Genomic DNA, 21,534 nt, shown 5'->3' with positions numbered 1-21,534 from the left:
CATAGGCATCAGCCTATGAGAGGATGGCGATCCCCGGCCAATCAGAGGCCAGGGATCGCCAATCTCGTACAGTGCTGCTGGAAACCGCAGCGCTGTACTGATGTAAACAAGGGGTTTTCTTTCCCCTTTCGTTTACAAGCAGCCTGCTAGCCACAATCGGCGGCTAGCAGGCTAATCACGGAGCTCCGCACTGTGAACGGGCAGGGAAACGATCGCACGTGCGCGCAGCCGTTCCCTGGGAAACTGCAGCTCCAGGACTTGACGCCAATCGGCGTTAGGTGGTCCTGGGGCTGCCGCCGCATTCACGCCCATTGGCATGACGTGGTCGTTAAAGAGCAATGTACACACTTTGAATTGATCCATAAAAGGACTGCAATACACAGTATCTGTTGAAAGGGAATACTGTATTTTTTTCGGCATATAAGATACACCTAGGTTTAGAGGGCAAAAATCAGGAAAAAAAAATAAATAAACCTCAGGAAAAAAAAGGTAAACCCCTGGAAAACCAAAACAAAGAATAAACCTCAGTACATCTATGGTGAAGGGGCATCTTATGGACCTTTACTTCTTAAAATGTCTATCAAAGCTATACTGCCCAGCTGCGCTAACCCCTGCTAACCGCAACTACACTAAACTAACACATGTGCCCACTTGCTATACTACACTAACCCTTGCTGCTATGCTGCACTACACTACACTTCACTGCCCCCTGCTGCCTCCACCAACTACACATCACTAACCTCTCACACCCACCAGCTACAGACACTACACTAAGCCACTGTGTAACATCTCACCTGATCCTGCTGCCGCGATACTCTCCTCCTCTGTCCAGCTCTAGTCACACTGCTCTATGGACAGAAGAGGATAAGCAAGTGGTGTCCTTTTGTGAGGACTTCAAAGAACAGTCATACAACAAATTGCTGTTTCACCAGATGGCTGGAAAGGGAGAAAATTTTGTTGGTTGACACTTAAAGACTGCAGCGGATATACCTGAGACAATGACCATAAAAGTATTTATACTTACCTGGGACAAGCACATGGCCAGGACTGTGCATGCTTAGTGACCCACAACCCGGTTAGATCATGGTCTCTACAGTGGCAGAATGGAAGGGACTGGACCATCAGGGAGGGAGCTAACAGACTACAGGGGGCTGGTTGGGAGTATGCATGTAAAGACGGACAGTCTAATGGTTCTACCTCCATAGGCCCCGGAACAAGCTCACCCAGAATCCAGCAAAAATAATCCAAGAAAAGGTAGAAAGACAAGTAAAGAACATAATTTGTAACCTATATTGAAAGTGCAGCTGCCATGCAAAGGGAAGAACCTCTAGTGGATATGGGGAGAGTAGTGTGGATCTCTCTCCGCCATGTACACGGCTGGATTGCATACTCAAATCCATGACTCCCCAAAGACCACTAATATTAATTTAATCGGATTTTTCCTCTTGGCCTGGACTGCATTTCCCTCCTTCATAAGATCTGACTTTCTCCCTTGTGCAGGGAGGAGACAAATTTGAACTGCAAAAGGACCTACAGATGCTTATCAGGGAGCTTAATCGAAGGGTCATTTCTGATCAAACACAACCAATCGTGACAGTGATATCAAAAAAGATGATAGGGAAGGAGTCAGGAATATAAAGAAAAAAACCGAGAGCCCAATATAGTGTAGTAGGTATTGGAACAGGTAGGGAATAATGAAAAGTTCTATTATACTTACAAACTGGGGTTGCCCCTAAGGCAACCACTGTAAAGGCAGGTGGGGAGATTAGGCCTGTCCCCACGCAGGACTAAGATGTCGCTCTCTGTGGATAGAGGAAAGAGAGGGTGTACCACCCTTCCACCATCTGGCAACGCGTTGCGCAGGTATATTCCTGCTTCTTCAGGCAATAACTAATAGGAGTACACACAGTACAGTCTCAAGGTCACGATAAGCGCCTCTGGAGTGTGTCATATTGTGATTTGAAGGGAAAAAGAAACCCCAAGAATACTTGAGGAGCACAACTTAGGGAAGAAAATTTGGAGAAATAGGTCTCAAGTGGTGGAGGGGAACATGAGCATTAAATATACCAACCTACGGAAGGAGTTGGTGTACATGCCTCTCTCACACATGAATCATACCCTAGGGACATTCCTGGACCTGGTAACCAAAGATCTAAAAATGAAAAATTGGTTACAAGGTACAGCTCTAACCAGACACAGGTGAGACATATGCACTCCATGAGCTCAAGATGGCAGATGACACTTGTCATCCGGCTGAATGACAAGGGAGGAAATTTGGCCCTGTGGTGCGGCAGCTTGCGTATGAAAATATGTACGCGTCTCAAATACAGTCCGTATGAACAGGTGGTGGCAGGGGTCGGCAGCCTAGTGGATGCATTGGTTGAGGAGGGCTTCCTAGGTAAAAAGGAGGCTGAGTGCCTCAAGATTAAAACCTACCGAGTCCCAGTCCTGTACCTTATCCCCACAGTACACAAGAACTTACCGTAAATCAACCACCTGGGCGACAGATTGTCAGTGCAAAGGATGGTCCAACCAAGAGACTTGGAAAGTGGGTTGGATGAAGAGATCAAGGGTCTCCAGTCCTAGGTACAGGACTCATGTGAGGTCTTGTGTCCGATTGAGGGGATTGTAATTGAACCTGGAAAAATCCTTGTGGGAATTGACATGCAAAGTCTGTACATATTGATTCCCCACAAAGCTGGAATAATTAGCCCTGGAGTTCCTTTTGGATTATATGTTTCGAGACTTGCAGGCTCACAACAGGTTGATCTGTGAGGCAACGAGGTTCATGCTTGAGCAAAATTGTTTTATGTTCTGTGGTTCCCATTACTGCCAGGTGCACATCCATGGTCACGGTGTGCACACCAGCCAATGCCTGTTTACATTTTGGGCTATGGGAACATGTTGGTGAACCTACTCCCTGAAAATGAAGGAACACACACAACCATGGTTTTCCACATGGGCAAGCGTGTTCACTACCTTAAGGCTGCTTACACACCAAGACGTTACAGGCGCACGTTAGTGCGCCTGTAACGCTCCCCCAACGCACAGCAATGTAACACAAGTGGGCTGTTCACACAGCCCACGTTGCGTTACATGTAACGCTGCACGTTCTGTGCAAAGTGCAGCATGCTACGGCGTTGGAGCGGCTATAGCCGCGTTAGACTGTTTGCACATGCGCAGTGGGGGGCGGAGAGGAGGCGGGGAGAGCCAGCTACAGTAGCCGCACACATGGCTACTTAATATTCACTGCACTGGCGGGCGCTGATTGGCCGGCGGGACCACGTTATGCGGAGTGTCTCGCTCCGCATCACGTGGTCCCGCTGGCCAATCAGCGCCACTCTGGGAGACATTATAGGACTCGAGCCGCCTAACGCGGCTCACTCTACCGTCGGCTCTTGCAGCACCATACGTTGTGTTAGGTGCACGTTATGCGACCTTAACGTGCCACCTAATGCAACGTCTTGGTGTGCAAGAAGCCTAAAAGGACTCCGAGCAGTGCAGAAACTATGGAAAGATGCATATCATTTTAAAACTCTCTTTCTCCTCTTTCCAATGATATATAAACCGACGCCCTACGCCTTTTAGTTTTCGCTATTTTCGCGATTGAAATTGCCGCGGCCGCGATTTCAATCGCGAAAATAGAGAAAACTAAAAGGTCCTGTGTAATACAATGTAACTATGGAAAGATGAATATCATTTTAAAGCTCTCTTTCTTCTCTTTCTGGCGACACCTAAATCGTCGCCCTACACCTTTTAGTTTTCTCTATTTTCGCGATTGAAATCGCGGCCGCGGCAATTTCAATCGCGAAAATAGCGAAAACTAAAAGGCGTAGGGCGTCGGTTTATAGATCATTGGAAAGAGGAGAAAGAGAGCTTTAAAATGATATGCATCTTTCCATAGTTTCTGCACTGCTTGGAGTCCCTTTAACCACTTGCCGACCGCACGCTTATACCGTGCGTCGGCAAAGTGGCAGCTGCAGGACCAGCGACGCAGTACTGCGTCGCCAGCTGCAGGCTGATTAATCAGGAAGCAGCCGCTCGCGCGAGCGGCTGCTTCCTGTCAATTCACGGCGGGGAACTCCGTGAATAGCCTGCGGGCCGCCGATGGCGGCTCGCAGGCTAAATGTAAACACAAGCGGAAATAATCCGCTTTGTTTACATTGTATGGCGCTGCTGCGCAGCAGCGCCGTAAGGCAGATCGGCGATCCCCGGCCAATCAGCGGCCGGGGATCGCCGCCATGTGACAGAGGACGTCCTGTCACTGGCTGCACAGGACGGATAGTCCGTCCTGTGCAGCCCGGATCACTGGGGGGACAGGTAGGAGAGGGAGGGAATGTCGCCGCGGAGGGGGGCTTTGAGGTGCCCCCCCCGCAACATGCCACCAGCAGGAGCGATCAGACCCCCCCCCTGCACATCATCCCCATAGGGGGGAAAAAAGGGGGGCGATCTGATCGCTCTGCGTGCCCGCTGATCTGTGCTGGGGGCTGCAGAGCCCACCCAGCACAGATCCCATCAAACAGCGCTGGTCCTTAAGGGGGGGTAAAGGGTGGGTCCTCAAGTGGTTAAGGTTTGAGCCTTAATTGGATATTAAAAAGGTAATAGACCTGAGATTTGTTTGCTTGTAACTACAGTAGTCTAGGTATAGAAATTCATTAAGATTTTTTGGTCACCTTCACACTTCAGCCAAGGGTAAAGCAAAAGGACCCAAGAGAGAACTTTGTTCAACTTTATAAAACAGGAAAATAATTAGAGTTGAAAATGCCAATCTGCAGTGCAACTATCATGAAGAAGTGGAAATGGAGGAGTTCAGGCCAGGCAGATTAGCAAAAAATCAGCCACAACTGCCAGGAGAATTATTCAGGATGCAAAGAAAAGGCCTCAAATAAATATAGCTGTTATCCAGGCTTCTCTATAGAAAACTGAGGTGGGTGTTTCAAGACACACAATTAGGAGGCACTTGAAGAGAAATCGGCCGCATGGTTGAGTCACCAGATAAAAGCCATCACTGTGGCAATGTCACAACCATGGACACTATGTTTGGATGGAGGGGAGTTAACAAGGCTTATGTTGAAAATTACACAATCCCTACCGTAAAGTATAGAGTTAGATCTCTGTGTTTTGTTTTTATTTGAAAGGAAAGGGGGGGGGGGGGGGGGTTACACTTGTGAGTTGCAGCAGCACAGTGAAGTTAATCAGAGCTGACAGCAAAATGAATGCAGCATTTTATCAGAGATTACTGGAAGACATTTTGCTCACATCAACATGGATGCTGCGCACTGGATGCAATTGGACTTCCCAAAAGTGACAATAATCCCAAACATAGGGCTAAATCCACCCATAATTGGCTTATGTATTTACAGCAGATCTGTAGGGAAGGCATATGTAGAAATAGTAATACTGTCTTATACTATAAAGTAGTATAAAGTTATATACACTACTAAGTGTAAATGCAATAATATATTAAACTAGTTGACCTAAGCCTGTTTAAAAATAGACTCTAGGTCTCTTCACACAACCGCATGTCAGTGTGCATGCGCACGCAACCTGTCCACCTCGAGCGCGCACGCCCGCCTCCCTGACCCCATCCACCTCCTGTCCCAACAGCTACACATGTGGAGTAGCCAAAAGCTATGGACACAGGGACATGAGGTTGACGCAGGGACAGTTAGTGTTTTATTATATAGGATTATTTTTATGAGCCAATTAAGTTTTAAACTCATCTGGAACTGGTACTAGAGCTGACAATGGTTGCAGGTGTTTACATGCAAACTGACTTGCTTGTGGCTCAAATAAAATAACACTTTTTGAAATGTAATACTATATAATCCAGAAAAAAAATGCATTAATGTTTGATTGCATAATAGCTCAGATGGACATCACACTAATTAACTATGCACTGGACTTTTCTTACAGCAGAGATGTACTTTATTATGTCTCTTTTCAGTGAAATAGGACCTTTTAACATTTTATTTTTTCATTACAAAATTTAAATATGTCAGCAGTTAGAGTCAATGCATTTTTGCAGGTACCCAGTTGCTTCCGACTGACTCCACAGCCCTGGGCCCATACATCATATAATCTTACAAAGTCAAGCAAGGCTCTGTTTCTGGTAATAGGCACTCTGCCTGGGACAGTTTCCCAATACTTCTCATAAAAACCCCATCCACTGGGACAGGACGCAGTAAAATTCAGCTAAATGCTGTAACCACTTCTATCAAAAACTAAGAAAAACAATTTGGCTGGAGGCACATATACACACACGCACGCACGCAGACACACTTTTGGAACCCTTATGGCACTCAAAATAGTCTTCACTTGTAACTGTCACACTGCAGGACATTCAAAACGCAAGTATTTAAAAATAATAAAATATCTGTTGATCTATGGACTCCACCTAGCCAGCAGGCATGCATTCTGAGATTCTACCAAGATTAAATTCTTGTAATCTTGATCTGTCTTTTTCTGTGTTTCCTGTCCATGTCAACTCTGCATTGGGTTAGTCTACTTATAGGATAACTACCTTTTTGATCCGAAGACATAACAACAAAAGTTGTTTAGGCGATACCTTTAACTACCTAAAGACCACCCTACGCCAATGGGCGTGGATGTGGCGGCGGCGGCCCCAGGACTGCCTAACGCCAATTGGAGTCAAGTCCTGGGGCTCTGATTTGCAGGAGATCGCACGCAGGTTGCGCGTGCATCTCCTGCTTGGGGTCGTAGCTCCGCCCTCTCTTCAGTCTCCGACTGTTAGACGGCGTGATCGCCATCTATTTACATAGTACAGCGCTGCGATCAGCAGTAGCGCTGTACTGGGGACAGCCGTGTGACACGGCTGTCCCCCTGGGGCACACAAGAGCAATCGGCAGTGATAGGCTGGCTGGGGGAGGCAGAGGAAAGGGGTTTTTTTTATATAAAATAGTAGCATAAATGTTTATTTACAAAAAAATAAACAACTGGGGGGCGATCAGACCCCATCAACAGAGAGCTCTGTTCGTGGGGGGAATCACTTGTGTGCTGTGTTGTGCGGCCCTGCAGCTTGGCCTTAAAGCTGCAGTGGTCATTTTAGCTAAAATTGGCCTGGTCTTTAGAGGGGTTTACCACTGTGGTCATTAAGTGGTTAATGACTAACTGTACAAGATTCCTTTGCAAGCTTTCGAAACTGTAAGTTTCTTTTTCAGGCATGTTTCAGAGCTGGATCAGAACCAACTTTTGTTGTTATGTCTTTGGATTCTCTCCAGGACTAATACCGGACCACATGCAACTCACCTTTTTGATCTAACACTACAAGTGAGCAGAACGGGGGGGGGGGGGGGGGGGGGGGGGAACATTCTGGGAAAGGTGCAATTTGTAACTAATCCAGGCTTTAAAGAGACACTGAAGTGTCATAAAAAATGTGTTTAACATGCTAGCCCTACCTAAAACGCTGCATCCCCGCGGCTGTAATCTAACTAAACTCCGCCTCTCCCCGCCCCTCTCAGTGAAGGAAGACAGAGGAGCTGGGGAGAGGCTGCGATCCAGGCTGATAGACGTGCTGAGAAGCAGAACTGCGGCTCATAGCTCTGCCTCTCACAGAACCGCTGCCCAGATTGGGGGATTTGGTTAGATTACAATTGCAGGGATGCAGCGTTTTAGGTAGGGCTAGCATGTTAAACACATTTTTTAAATAAAAAGATGATTTTCATGACAGAGTCTCTTTAAGATCAGCAAATAATCAGGAAAATTGTGGAATTCGCTGTAGTCCCTTGCCACACTCACAAGAGAAAATTAAGCTATGAAAAATATACTTTATATCTACAGAGGAGGAGAAAGAAGCAATACTAGGTAAAAGGTTTAAAAAAAAAAAATGGAAAAAAAATTGCACAATTTTCAAGTCTAGTTTAAATGGAAAGAGAGCCATTTACAACTCCCCTCTGGCCCATTGGCATGGGAAAGTGGCTGTATATGGACGCCCTCTGCTGGTGTATGCTGATCCTCCCTACAGCAAAACGGATCTTTTTAAAATTTCTGTTTTGCACTTAAAGTTGCAAAACAAAATTGTATTTTTATATTACATTTTTAATAATTGCAAGTGAAAAATTACTTTTGGTGTGCAACCTCCTAAAGATAGGTCTGTCGAGTCCCATCAATACACCTGCAAATCTTACATACTGTATACCTCGTTTGAAAAGGCAACTCTGTTGTTTTGGGTTCCTTGTCCCTAAAGTGGACCTAACCTGTCAATTCCAAAGTAAAGATCCAGAAGACCTAGACTTGACATATACTATAACTGTTCTCCCACTTTTTCACTTAGTGCAGCAGAAGGGAAGCACTGTGGTAACTCTGGAATGCGCCATACTTTGGCTGGCACTGTGAATTTTGTAGTTGGCACTCCACTCCGCCTTTCTTCATCCCAACTCTCTGTGATAGGCTTGCTCAGAGCACAGGCGCAAGTACAGTACCCCTTAAGCCACACCTACCATGAGGACGCTTCCCGCCACGTCTGACATGATGTAGTAACCTTTGCAAGGGCAGAAAAAAAAACTTCCATGGCTGTTTTTCAGGAGGAATGTGTAGCTAACCAACAAAACCTACTGGAATGTTTGCTGCTTGTGATGACAATAAACTTTTTTCATTTCACAAAGAAAAAAAGCTACCTTTATCCTGATAAATCTAGGACCCAGAGTTCACATTTTTTTTATTAATTTGTTCCTATTTATGAACAAGATGGTACAAAAATTTGGCAGAGTGTTTTTTCCACATAATTTTTGTTAAGTTCACATAATATTTTTTTTTTTAGAGAGATTGTAACAAATGACTGCTAACAGTTCAGAATCCATCCAGCCTTTCATTAAAAACAAAATGACTTTGTGGTCATAAGTCCTGCACTGGTCTGTGTAATAGATGCTTGGTTCTTTAGCATGGTATTAAATATTGACAAAAACTTAACAGCAGGAAAGCAAATTAACAGCGAGGCCTAGTGACTCTTACCCTAGGTAGGCAGGACATAAACCAGATGCAAGCCAAGGTTAAAGATGCCAACTGTCCTAAATCTTTAAAAATTTGATCAGTTCATAATTGCTCATCATGACAGTTTGGCGACCATAAGGCGAAAAGCCAAAGCAATAAGAGGGAGACAAGGCTGGTTAACGTAATATACAGTATGTACAGACTCTTGTTAATCAGTCCAAGGGGTAGGCACTGCAACTGTCCTTTCCTAGCAGACGCTCCAGAAGAGGAGGGGTGACAAAGGGATGACAAGGATCCACAACACCTTGTTGGCACAGCATTTAAAAAGGTGCCAGCGCCTCTCAATAGAAAACCTTGAGAATTTCTTAAATTAACAGCACAAAACTGAAAAAATGCCCCAACCCCTGAAAGCTGGGCACTGCCCATGGCACAGTTACTCTTCATTCCAGGAACGAATGTTCGGACTGAGAGCAGCCTCTCTGTGCTGTGCCTGCACCTAGCAGCACCTCTTTTTTCGTTTACTGTTTTTGGTTAATTTCACCACGTCGTTCTGTTGCTGCTGTTGTTGCTTTGCTAAGTTTTCTTTCTTTGCTCGGAGGACTAGCTCAGTAATGCAATTAAACATCTGAAAAGATAAAACACAGTACATTGTAACCTTTTCAAGCGCAAAACATTGAAATCACTGTTCTTAACTAAAGCACACTGACAGTAAGTATATGCTATGCTCTGTCATTAAGGCAGTGAAATATTACCAAACACAGAGGTATAAAATCCTAACAGAGAACCTGACTCTTCGCTATTGTCTATTCCTCTCCTCATTCCATCTGGTCCAAGCAATAAGTCCCTTGAAAATTTGACTTTGTCTAAAGTCATATTTTGACAGGAAGAGGCAGACTTGCTGTGATGCTCCCTCTGGCCCAATCACTACCTTCAGAAGAGGGAATGGGAGGGTGATAGGAGGGGTCATCACAGTTAAGCTGGCCACTAACGGTCCAATGACGCGAAAAAGCCGTGACGCGAAAAATCGTTCGAGCGATCAGAAATTCTGATCGGACGAAAAATCGTTCACTACACCATCAACTAATCAATTATTGCTTCCTATCTATCACGACCACCAAGAAAATCCAAATTTTGACATTTTTTTTCACTCGTTCATAATCGATTAAAGAGGAACTGTAACGACAAAACGGCCCCTGGGGGGTACTCACCTCGGGTGGGAGAAGCCTCAGGATCCTAATGAGGCTTCCCACGCCGTCCTGCGTCCCTCGGGGGTCTCGCTGTAGCCCTCCGTACAGCCGTGACGCAATATTTACCTTCCTGGCTCCTGCGCAGGCGCTCTGATGGCTGTCGGCGCCGAAGTAGGCGGAAATACCCGATCGCCGTCGGGTCTGCTCTACTGCGCAGGCGCAAGTTTCCGGCGCCTGCGCAGTAGAGCGGACCCGACGGAGATCGGGTATTTCCCTCTATTTCCGTGCCGAAAGTCGCCACAGCGCCCCCACTGGAGCCAGCAAAGGTAAATATTGAAGCTACAGTCGGCTCTGTCGCCGGCTGTTCGGAGGGCTGCAGCGAGACCCCCGTGGGACAGAGGACGGCGTGGGAAGCCTCATTAGGATCCGGAGGCTTCCCCCACCCGAGGTGAGTACCTCCCAGGGGAGGTTTTTGTTGTTACAGAGTCTCTTTAAGTCCACCAATGGAGATTATTTACAACCAATCCGATCAGAATTTCAGATCGCTTGAACGATTTTTCGCTAGAAATTGGACCGTTAGTGGCCAGCTTAAGCCTCGAGACTCTTAAGTCTCCAAAAAATGAGGTTTTTACTTTAAAAACCTCTAACATAATCACCCCTCCTAAAACGCCGCATCCCTGCAGCTGAAAACTCAATCACCCCTAACACCCCAGGGCAAAATCCACGGACTTTCTTGGTCGTGGATTTTGCTGCCCAGGGAGGCAGAGCTTTGGGCTGTAGCTCTGCCTCCATGCACGTCAATCAGCACTGATCGCCGCCTCTCCCCCGCACCTCTCAGTGAAAGAAGACAGAGGGGTGGGGAGAGGCGGCGATCAGCGCAGATGGACACGTGTAGAGGCAGAACTGCAGCCCAAAGCTCTGCCTCTATGCAGAAGGAGCCCCGCGATGTGCCCCAGGGTGTTTGGGGTGATTTATGGAGTTTTCAGCCACGGCATGCAGTGTTTTAGGAGGGGCAATTATGTTAAAGGAGTCATCAGGCGCAGTACTGACGTCATTGCCGGGGACCGGGAAGCTTCACAGGCGAACGGCTCACCACGGAGCTGCAGCGAGGGACATGTTGGGAGCTTGGGGCTGGACGAAGCCCCAGGTAAGTAGCACTTATTTTACTTATAATCGCCTGATGATTCCTTTAAAGAGGTTTTTAAAGTAAAAACCTCATTTTTTGGAGACTTCAGAGTCTCTTTAAAGGACAACTGAAGTGAGAGGGATATGGAGGCTGCCATGTTTATCTCCTTTTAAGCAATGCCAGTTGCCTGGCTATCCTGCTGATACTCTAATACTTTTAGCCATAGACAAGCATGCAGCAGATCAAGTGTTTCAGACGTTATTGTCAGATCTGGCAAGATTAGCCACATGCTTGTTTCTGGTGTGATTCAGACACTACTACAATCAAATGGATCAGCAGAGCTGCCAGGCAACTATATATATTGCTTAAAAGGAAATATGGAAGCCTCCATATTCTTCTCACTTCAGTTGTCCTTTAAGAACTTCTGTTTGGGAGGGTCCTGAATTCTATTTTATAAAAATACTGTATAAAGGGGCAAAACTCTCACAGGAAATAAGCATTCTCATAGGTGAATCGAGTATTATTCTTAATTGTCCTACTACGAGTGTAAGTCGTATCCTAGTGAGGAAGTACAGAATATAACACGTATACAGTTATAATACGTATACAGCAATACACGGGGGCAGAGGAGGACACAGGACGACACATGAGGTACAAGGGGCAAAAAATAATTGGGGAGAACATCTACAAGACGCTGCTGGACCATGGACGCAACAGGTTTAGTATATATTTGTTCTCCTGGCTTTTTTCCTCTAAACCTAGGTGTGTTTTATAGTGCCGAAAAAAAACACAGTATTAAGATTATTTTGACACTAGACCTACTAGAAAAAACAATCCTGAATTTGCGTAATCCCAACCATAGCCATCTTTGCCTCTGCTGCCTACAGCATCCCTTTCACAGAGAAATGGCAAATGTATAAAACCCATGCGTGAGCGATCAGTGCAGAGCCAATACACACCTCCTCAACATTAAGATTTTCTTTGGCGCTAGTCTCAAACAATTGTATGTCCATCTGTGCAGCAAATTTATGGGCGTCTTCAGTTTCCACGACTTTCCGTTCAGGATCATCATTTTTGTTTCCCACTAATTAAAGGGTAAAATATACATATTTTAGAAACAGTCTAGCAGATCTTAAACTTCCCAATATTACGTATTCAAAAAGAGCTTACCTAATATCCTACATACGTCATCACAGTTCTGGTTTATTTCATGTAACCATCTTTTTACATTGACAAAGGACTCTGCGCTGGTAACATCATAAACAACAATAACACCATGTGTGCCTCTGTAATATCTGCAAGAAGACAAAGGAGGATGTGAGGCAACCATTTCTGTAGCATAACTTGCATAGTAGAGTCAGTTTAGTTTAACATTAGTTCAGTCTAATTTTTATGCATATTGTATGGTCCATATCATGCACATTACATACAGTTTTGTCCATTGCACATCAATCATATATACATTCAAGTCTCTGAGCATCATCCAAACTCCTCCCCCTATCCAATCAACACCCCCTGAAGGTAGTCAGAAAGGAGCTGTGAGGAGCACCAACTTGTCATTCCCTTTGAGCAAAGCTGACCCTGCCTACCTCCTACCTGGGCTTCAGAGGTGGGAAGCAGGAGATGGCTCTGTGTTGCCCATTCAAATGTATCTAATAGGGAGGATCTTTTTTTCAGGTGTACATAAAGTACAAGTACAAACAAACAAAAAGACACACACAGACTTCGACTGAGCCAAAGTGCCAGCACTGCTGTCAGCCCAATATAATCCTTTCCTTAATGCCATAATTGGTGGGTGTGTACAGGAGTAAACATTTATACCACCTAGAGGCAGAGAGGTGGCACTGACCAATTTTCGCTGCAGAATGCCTACAAGTCCCTGAGTTTTTGAAGATATGGGAAAAAAAAAACGGTCTTTACATCTCCAGAGGAGGGCGGAAGGGATACGATGACGTGTGACGCCCCCTCTAACAAATCTGACTTGCCTTCTTCCAACCTGACCATGCGCAAGTAAGCACCGCCCTTCAGAATCGCCGAAGGAGCATCCAGGAAAAAACACTCCATTCCATATCAGGGGTGGAGCTACCACTGCATACCCCTTTGCCCCCAAATACCAAACCATCCCTGGTACAGTCACAACAGACCAGAACTGTCATGCAAATGTAAATAATGCAAACACTACAATTCTTCCAAATACCCAAAATCAATGATTGTGAGTCGTTCGCACATATCACAGTTGTTCCGGTCTTCCTGTGCTTCTCACAGATAAAATTATTGCATCTATATCTTATGTTTTTTTTTTCCGAAAGAACATTTTATAGGTCTCTGTTCTCCCCAGACCTTTTTTCCCCAGCCAGGTGGCATGAAAAAGTAGCTGGGTAGGGTTACAGGTAAATGGAGGGCCAGCACAGCTTTGCTTACAACATAGGAGGAGGATGAGGAGGTGAGCTGATGACAGGTTGCTTGCCAAAATTAGTTAGATGGATAACCCGGCTGGAGACCGGGGAGAACACTAGGCTTAATAACATTTTTATCCTAAGCGGATGAGGGACACGTAGAAAAAACTGGAGTAAATTAGTTTTAGTTGGCCTTTACAATAGGCCAGCAATGGCACCCTGTCCATTTCAATTCATTATTTCAGGGCTTGTTTCCACTAGAACTGGCTTGTGTCTCTGAGCTGCACTTGCTGTGATGCAAGAAATCATCTAAATCCCTAGAGCCATGCACACTAGGAAACTATGTGAATCACCCCTAGTGGTATCATGCCCTAAAGACCTTTCTTTCCCCAACTCAGTATACTTTGGAAAACTTGTGTTTTTCTGCAGCCTGTGTCCTCCACTGTAGAGTCTTTCCCTCACTTCCTATTCTTTAAAAAACTGATCCTGTAAAAATGGATCGGTTTTCCTATTAGAACCGCTGTCACCCCCACTCTGGTTTTCTGCACCAAAAAAAATGCCGGCATACAGAGTGCTTTGTAAGTGAGTTAAAATCCCACGGTGGAACTGGTACAGCAGGCTAGCATTAGAGAAGCAATATAAGTGGATGAGTTGAGCCACAGAGTTAATGATGGATTGGAGTGGGGCCGATCGCCTAGCTGGTAGGTTACAAAGTTGCAGTACTCAAGATGTGAAACTATCGGACCATGTCCAAGTAGTTTGGAAGTGCACTATGTAAAGGTGGCCACTAACAGTCCAATTTCTAGCAAAAAGTCGTTCAAGCAATCAGAAATTCTGATCGGATTGGTTGTAAATAATCTCTGTTGATGGGCACAATCGATTACGAACAATTATAAAAACAATCGTCCGATTGAATTTTCATCTAACCAAAATTTGGATTTTCTTATTGGTTGTGATAGATAGGAAGCAAAGATTGGTTCGTTGATGGTATAGGTAACGATTTCACTTCCAATCAGAATTTCATTTTTTTTTTTGCAACGCAATTTTTATTGAGAGATTCAATATACACTCAAGAATTACAGGATATCAGAGAATATATCATAAAGGAAAATCTAAACAAATTAGTAAACATGCCATAAGTGACATAATAAACCGTGAAATATAAGAAAAAAGAATGAACCTCTTTTTTCCCCCCTTAACCACTTGCCGACCAGGGCTTTCTGCACTGATCGGTGCTGCGTGGGCTCTACAGCCCGCAGCACCGATCAGGAGTGCAGCAGGGCGATCAGACTACCCCCCTTTTTTCCCCACTAGGGGGATGTCCTGCTGGGGGGGGTCTGATCGCCGCCGGCTGCAGTTGCTTAGCGGGGGGGGGGGCCTCTTCAAAGCCCCCCTCCGCAGCGATTTCCGCCCTCTCCCTCCCCCTGTGAGCTGCGCAGGACGGATTTCCGTCCTGCGCATTGAAGGATAGGCTTCAGCCTATCATATGCCGGCAATCCCCGGCCAATCAGAGGCTGGGGATCGCCAATCTGCCTTACGGCGCAGCAGCGCCGTATGATGTAAACAGCGGGGATTTCTTCCCCGCCTGTTTACATTTTGCTGGCGAGCCGCGATCGGTGGCTCTCCGGCTGTTCACGGAGACACCCTCCGTGAACTGACATGGAAAGGCCGCTCCATGCTAACCCGCAGACGACCAGTTTACGTCAATCGGCGTTAGCTGGTCGTCAAGAGGTTAACTAGTGTATAGTCATAAAAGAAAGTATATAATGGTTAAAGTAGAAATATGAACAATAAGCCTTCACCTGGTTGATATAATGCTATGTCGTGTCCTAGCACCCGTTTCAGCAAGAGGAGTTAAAATTAAAGTGAACCCGAGGTGAAAATAAACTGATGAGATAAACAATTATATTTATCCTCCTACTCCTAAAAATGACTTTTTAAGACATCCCAGGATTTTATTTTATATTTAACCACTTCACAACTGAGGGGGTTTTACCCCTTCAGCATCCAAGCAATTTTCACCTTTCAGCTCCTTCCATTCATTTGCCAATAACTTTATCTCTACTTCTCAGAATGAAATGTGTTAAATGTGTTTTTTTTTTTATCACTAATTAGGCTTACTTTGGGTGGTAAATTATGCCAAGAATTATTTTATTCTAAATGTTTTTTAATGGAAAAATAAGAAAAAAATTGGAAAAAATCCTTATTTTTCAGTTTTCGGCCATTATAATTTTTAAATAATGCATGATACCATAATTAAAATCCACGTAATTTATGTGCCCATTTGTACCGGTTATAACACCATTTAAATGATGTCCCTATCACAATGTTTGGCGCCAATATTTTATTAGGAAATAAAGATGCATTTTTTTTCAGTTTTGCATTCATCATTAATAAAAAGCCCATAATTTATAAAGTAACAGTATTATACCATCTTGACATACATATTAAAAAAGTTCAGTCCCTAAGAAAACTATTTATGCATTTTTTATAGTTGTAAATTTATTTCATTGTATTTTTTTACAAAAAAAAAAAATGTTGGTAACTATTGGGGAGTGTGGGAGGTAAGGGGTTAATTTAAAATGTAAAAACAGGTCTTTGCATTTAAAAAAAATACTTTTAGTTGTAGTTTTATCATTTGGCCACAAGATGGCCTCAGTCTTTTTTTTTATACGTCCTGTAAGCAAAATATGTATGCTTACAGGAAGTGTACTGAAGATGGGAAACTTTTATTTATTAGAATGATCGTGCAGCTTCCTTATAAAAGGCGCCGATAATTGCTACGGGGACTTAGATCAATGATTAGGAATTGCTTTCCCATTCATTGATCTCCTGGTGGGCAGATGGCAACATGAACGAGTGCACAAATAAGCGGGAGCGCTTACAGCAGTGGTAGCAGCGGGAATACGTATATTTACTCCCCTGGGCGGTTAGATGAAGTCTGCAGGGGAGTAGATATACTGTACTGGAGCTGTGAAGTGGTTAAACATTTAGAAAGTCGATTGAATGTTTTGTTGTCTCTGATCAGTTGCAGTCTATTAAGTGTCCCTAAATGAAAATACATTAACTATATTGACCCTCTCTCCATCTGCTCTCAGAAATATGTAGAAAATGTATTTTGTTACAAAAAAACTTTTATGGCTGTAATTTGCTTATCAGTGATGTTTACTATATTCCTGACAAGCTCCTGACAAGACAGAAGCTGTCATTTCCAGCCTTAAAAATTAACTATTTCAGGCAGCAAAATAAAACAAGTAAAACTCCCTGGTTATTAATATGTTTAGTACTTTACATACACATGTTTATCTCATCATGTTACATGTTACATGTTACCTCGGGTACACTTTAAGGAGCAAAGGTAAGAATACAGAAAAGAAAAAGAAAGGTGGGAGAATTAGGAGTCAGAGGCTAAGTCAAAATTAATATCCCAGTAGTCCCAAGTTTTACTAAATTGTCCTGCGGATTCATTGACCAAAGATGACAGGTATTCCATTATCTGAATCCTGCATATGCGGAGAATGACCTCCTCTAAAGTAGGGGGATGATTATTTTTCCAGTTGGCCAAAATCTGCATTCGTGCGGCAGTTAAAATATGAATTAACATTTTCCGGGTGTGAGAACGGAGCCCTGGTGGAGACTTACCCAAGACATAAACCCATGGATTCATCTGGACCTTTTTTCTAATAACTTTAGAGATCAAATCAGCTATAGACTGCCAGAATGGCTAAATTCTGGGGGTCAGGACCAAAATATGTGGGCCAGAGTCCCTCTGTTTCCACATCCCCGCCAACACTGATCTGAGGTAGTTGGGATAGTCTATGTAGAAGAACAGGGGGTATAGTACCATTTAAACATTTATATATATTCTCCTTTACAGTTGTGCATATGTAGGATTTTCTGGCATTATCTCAGAGATTTTCCCAATCAGTATAGTCTAAAGTTTTATCAAATTCCTCTTCCCAGTAATCCATATAATTATGTCTTGCGGGTTGATGAGATCCCATCAGTGAAAGGATACCATACAATTTAGAAATAGATTGGGATGGCCTCTGAGTTTCTAGGGTAATTTTCTCAAATTTGGTAAGGGAGGGTAAGTTATTACCAGGAGCCCTGTAGGCAATGCAGGAACGGAGTTGTAAATATGGAAGGAATGAAGAGGGTGGAAGTTTGAATTGGGACTGGAATACTGAAATTGAGAGGAAGGAACCTGTAGAGGGGTCGCATAAATCTTTGAGGTAAAATATGTCAGAATCTTCTGAAAGATGCGAGATAAAATCAAGGGCATCCGCAGGACAATTGGGAATATCTCTAATCCTTTCTAGCGATGGGACAATCCCCCGTAAGCCAAACTTAAATCTAGTGGAGTCCCAGATCCAATCAGAATTTCTGATCGCTCAAATGATTTTTCGTGTTCAGGGCCACTGCAATTCGTGCCGGGAGATGTAGACCTTCAATGTGAGTTCATCTCCCAGCGTGCATTGGCTGGGAACAAGCAACTCTGCAGGTTCTTGAAACTGCTGCAGCTGTGGGTCTGGCGGAAAAAGATGGTGGAGCGCATATAGACCAAGTGTAAATAATGTCTCCCCCTCAAACAATCCACACTATTTACACATACATTTTATATATTTTTTTATTTGGTGCTCAGGTCCCTTTAAAGGCAAATTGCACTAGTTAAAAGTAACAGACTAGACAAACTGGTATTTTTTTCCATTTCTTTTTAAGATCGCTTCCTGTGTAAAACAGTGGTGTCTTTCTAGGTATGACAGTGCAGTTGTCCAAAGCCACACAATACCCGGACATATTACTTCCTGTAAATGCATAGCTAACAGTGAACAGAAACTTACGTTGACGTTATGGTTCTAAATCGCTCTTGCCCCGCCGTATCCCAAATCTGTAGTTTCACTTTCTCCCCATTGATTTCCACTGTCCTGATTTTAAAGTCAACACCAATTGTTGTGATGTAGCTGCCTGAAGAGAAAAAGAAATAATAATGCAATGATTTCCTCACATGGAATGGTTTATTATGTTTTACAGATGCAATCATGGTAGACTGACCGGAGAAGCTGAGCCAGAGCAGTCTAATTTATATGTCATATTCAGTGGATTAGGTGGGGATTAGGATTACAATGAATTTACAGTGGTGTGAAAAACTATTTGCCCCCTTCCTGATTTCTTATTCTTTTGCATGTTTGTCACACTTAAATGTTTCTGCTCATCAAAAACCGTTAACTATTAGTCAAAGATAACATAATTGAACACAAAATGCAGTTTTAAATGATGGTTTTTATTATTTAGTGAGGGAAAAAAACTCAAAACCTACATGGCCCTGTGTGAAAAAAGGATTGCCCCCCCTTGTTAAAAAATAACTTAACTGTGGTTTATCACACCTGAGTTCAATTTCTGTAGTCACCCCCAGGCCTGATTACTGCCACACCTGTTTCAATCAAGAAATCACTTAAATAGTAGCTATCTGACACAGAGAAGTAGACCAAAAGCACCTCAAAAGCTAGACATCATGCCAAGATCCAAAGAAATTCAGGAACAAATGAGAACAAAAGTACTGTAACTGAGATCTATCAGTCTGGTAAAGGTTATAAAGCCATTTCTAAAGCTTTTGGACTCCAGCGAACCACAGTGAGAGCCATTATCCACAAATGGCAAAAACATGGAACAGTGATGAACCTTCCCAGGAGTGGCTGGCCGACCAAAATTACCCCAAGAGCGCAGAGAAAACTCATCCGAGAGGCCACAAAAGGCCCCAGGACAACATCTAAAGAACTGCAGGCCTCACTTGCCTCAATTAAGGTCAGTGTTCACAACTCCACCATAAGAAAGAGACTGGGTGAAAACGGCCTGTATGGCAGATATCCAAGGCGCAAACCACTTTTAAGCAAAAAGAACATTAAGGCTCGTCTCAATTTTGCTAAAAAAAAATCTCAATGATTGCCAAGACTTGTGGGAAAATACCTTGTGGACCGCCGAGACAAAAGTTGAACTTTTTGGAAGGTGTGTGTCCTGTTAAATCTGTCGTAGAAGTAACACAGCATTTCAGCAAAAGAACATCATACCAACAGTAAAATATGGTGGTGGTAGTGTGATGGTCTGGGGTTGTTTTGCTGCTTCAGGACCTGGAAGGCTTGCTGTGATAGATGGAAACATGAATTCTACTGTCTACCAAAAAATCCTGAAGGAGAATGTCCGGCCATCTGTTCGTCAACTCAAGCTGAAGCGATCTTGGGTGCTGCAACAGGACAATGACCCAAAAGACACCAGCAAATCCACCTCTGAATGGCTGAAGAAAAACAAAATGAAGACTTTGGAGTGGCCTAGTCAAAGCCCTGACCTGAATCCTATTGAGATGTTGTGGCATGACCTTAAAAAGGCAGTTCATGCTAGAAAACCCTCAAATAAAGCTGAATTACAACAATTCTGCAAAGATGAGTGGGCCAAAATTCCTCCAGAGCGCTGTAAAAGACTTGTTGCAAGTTATCGCAAACGCTTGATTGCAGTTATTGCTGCTAAGGGTGGCCCAACCAGTTATTAGGTTCAGGGGGCAATTTCTTTTTCACACAGGGCCATGTAGGTTTTGAGTTTTTTTTCTCACTAAATAATAAAAACCATCATTTAAAACTGCATTTGGTGTTCAATTATGTTATCTTTAACTAATGGTTAACGGTTTTTGATGAGCAGAAACATTTAAGTGTGACAAACATGCAAAAGAATAAGAAATCAGGAAGGGGGCAAATAGTTTTTCACACCACTGTATGTGCTAGGGCAGGATAAATACTAAAAGGGATCACAGCCTAAAAAGTAAAGCTAAACCATAAATGTAGATTTTCAGACAGCAGTTTAAGGACAACTGCAACAAGGAGGATATGGGGGCTACCATATTTATATTGGCTGCAGTGGTTTCTGAATAGCACCAGAAACAAGCATGCAGCTAATCCAGTCAGATCTGACAATGTCAGAAACATCTGATCTGCATTTGGTTGTTCAGGGTGTATGGCTAAAAGCATTAGATGCAAAGGATTAAAGGGTAACTGAAGTAAGAGGTATACGGAGGCTGCCATATTTATTTTATTTTAAGCAATACCAGTTGCCTGGCAGCCTTGCTGGTCTATTTCTCTGCAGTAGTATCTGAATAAAACCAGAAACAAGCATGCAGCTAGTCTTGTCAGATCTGACTTTAAAGTCTGAAACACTGAAACACCTGATCTGCTGCATGCTTGTTCAGGGGCTATGGCTAATAGTATTAGAGGCAGAGGATCAGCAGGGCTGCCAGGCAACTGGTTTTGCTTAAAAGGAAATAAACATGACAGCCTCCATATACCTCTCTCTTCAGTTCCCCTTTAACAGGACAGCCAGGCAACTGGTATATATCCCTTTCGTTACAGTTGTCCTTTAAAGCGGACCTGAACTTGGAACATCCTCTCTGCTCTAAAAGATATGCAGCAGCATAATAACCTTTAAACAAAAACATCTTTGTTACAGCTGATACAAATCCTAAAATAAATCTGTACTGTTTCTACTTCCTGAATCAGACATATTAACCACTTCGGGACCACAGTCTTTTCGCCCCTTAAGGACCAGAGCCTTTTTCTCCATTCAGACCACTGCAGCTTTCACGGTTTATTGCTCGGTCATACAACCTACCACCTAAATGAATTTTACCTCCTTTTCTTGTCACTAATACAGCTTTCTTTTGATGCTATTTGATTGCTGCTGCGAGTTTTACTTTTTATTATATTCATCAAAAAAGACATGAATTTTGTCAAAAAAATGACTTTTTTAACTTTCTGTGCTGACATTTTTCAAATAAAGTAAAATTTCCTATACATTTGAGCGCGAAAGTTATTCTGCTACATGTCTTTGATAA

The 21,534-nt window shown here is 43.5% G+C and overlaps 1 protein-coding gene across 1 annotated transcript in view; it reads right to left on the bottom strand.

Moving 5' to 3' along the window:
* Positions 1 to 8,637: 8,637 nt before the first annotated feature.
* Positions 8,638 to 21,534, bottom strand: part of RAB35 (RAB35, member RAS oncogene family) — a 36,185-nt gene continuing 23,288 nt past the window's right edge. Inside the window, exons 3-6 of the mRNA XM_068238719.1 lie at positions 18,503 to 18,626; positions 12,433 to 12,557; positions 12,222 to 12,346; positions 8,638 to 9,574 (exon numbers count right to left, since the gene is read on the bottom strand). Of these exons, the coding sequence (XP_068094820.1) occupies positions 9,446 to 9,574; positions 12,222 to 12,346; positions 12,433 to 12,557; positions 18,503 to 18,626 (503 nt within the window). The 3' untranslated portion in view covers positions 8,638 to 9,445. The remainder of the gene's footprint in view (positions 9,575 to 12,221; positions 12,347 to 12,432; positions 12,558 to 18,502; positions 18,627 to 21,534) is intronic.

The sequence above is a fragment of the Hyperolius riggenbachi genome, chromosome 1 (assembly GCF_040937935.1).
Source record: "Hyperolius riggenbachi isolate aHypRig1 chromosome 1, aHypRig1.pri, whole genome shotgun sequence".
NCBI classification, from domain to species: domain Eukaryota; kingdom Metazoa; phylum Chordata; class Amphibia; order Anura; family Hyperoliidae; genus Hyperolius; species Hyperolius riggenbachi.
The sequence above is the reverse complement of the archived record's forward strand: the minus strand, read 5'-3'. Positions and strand labels throughout refer to the sequence as shown.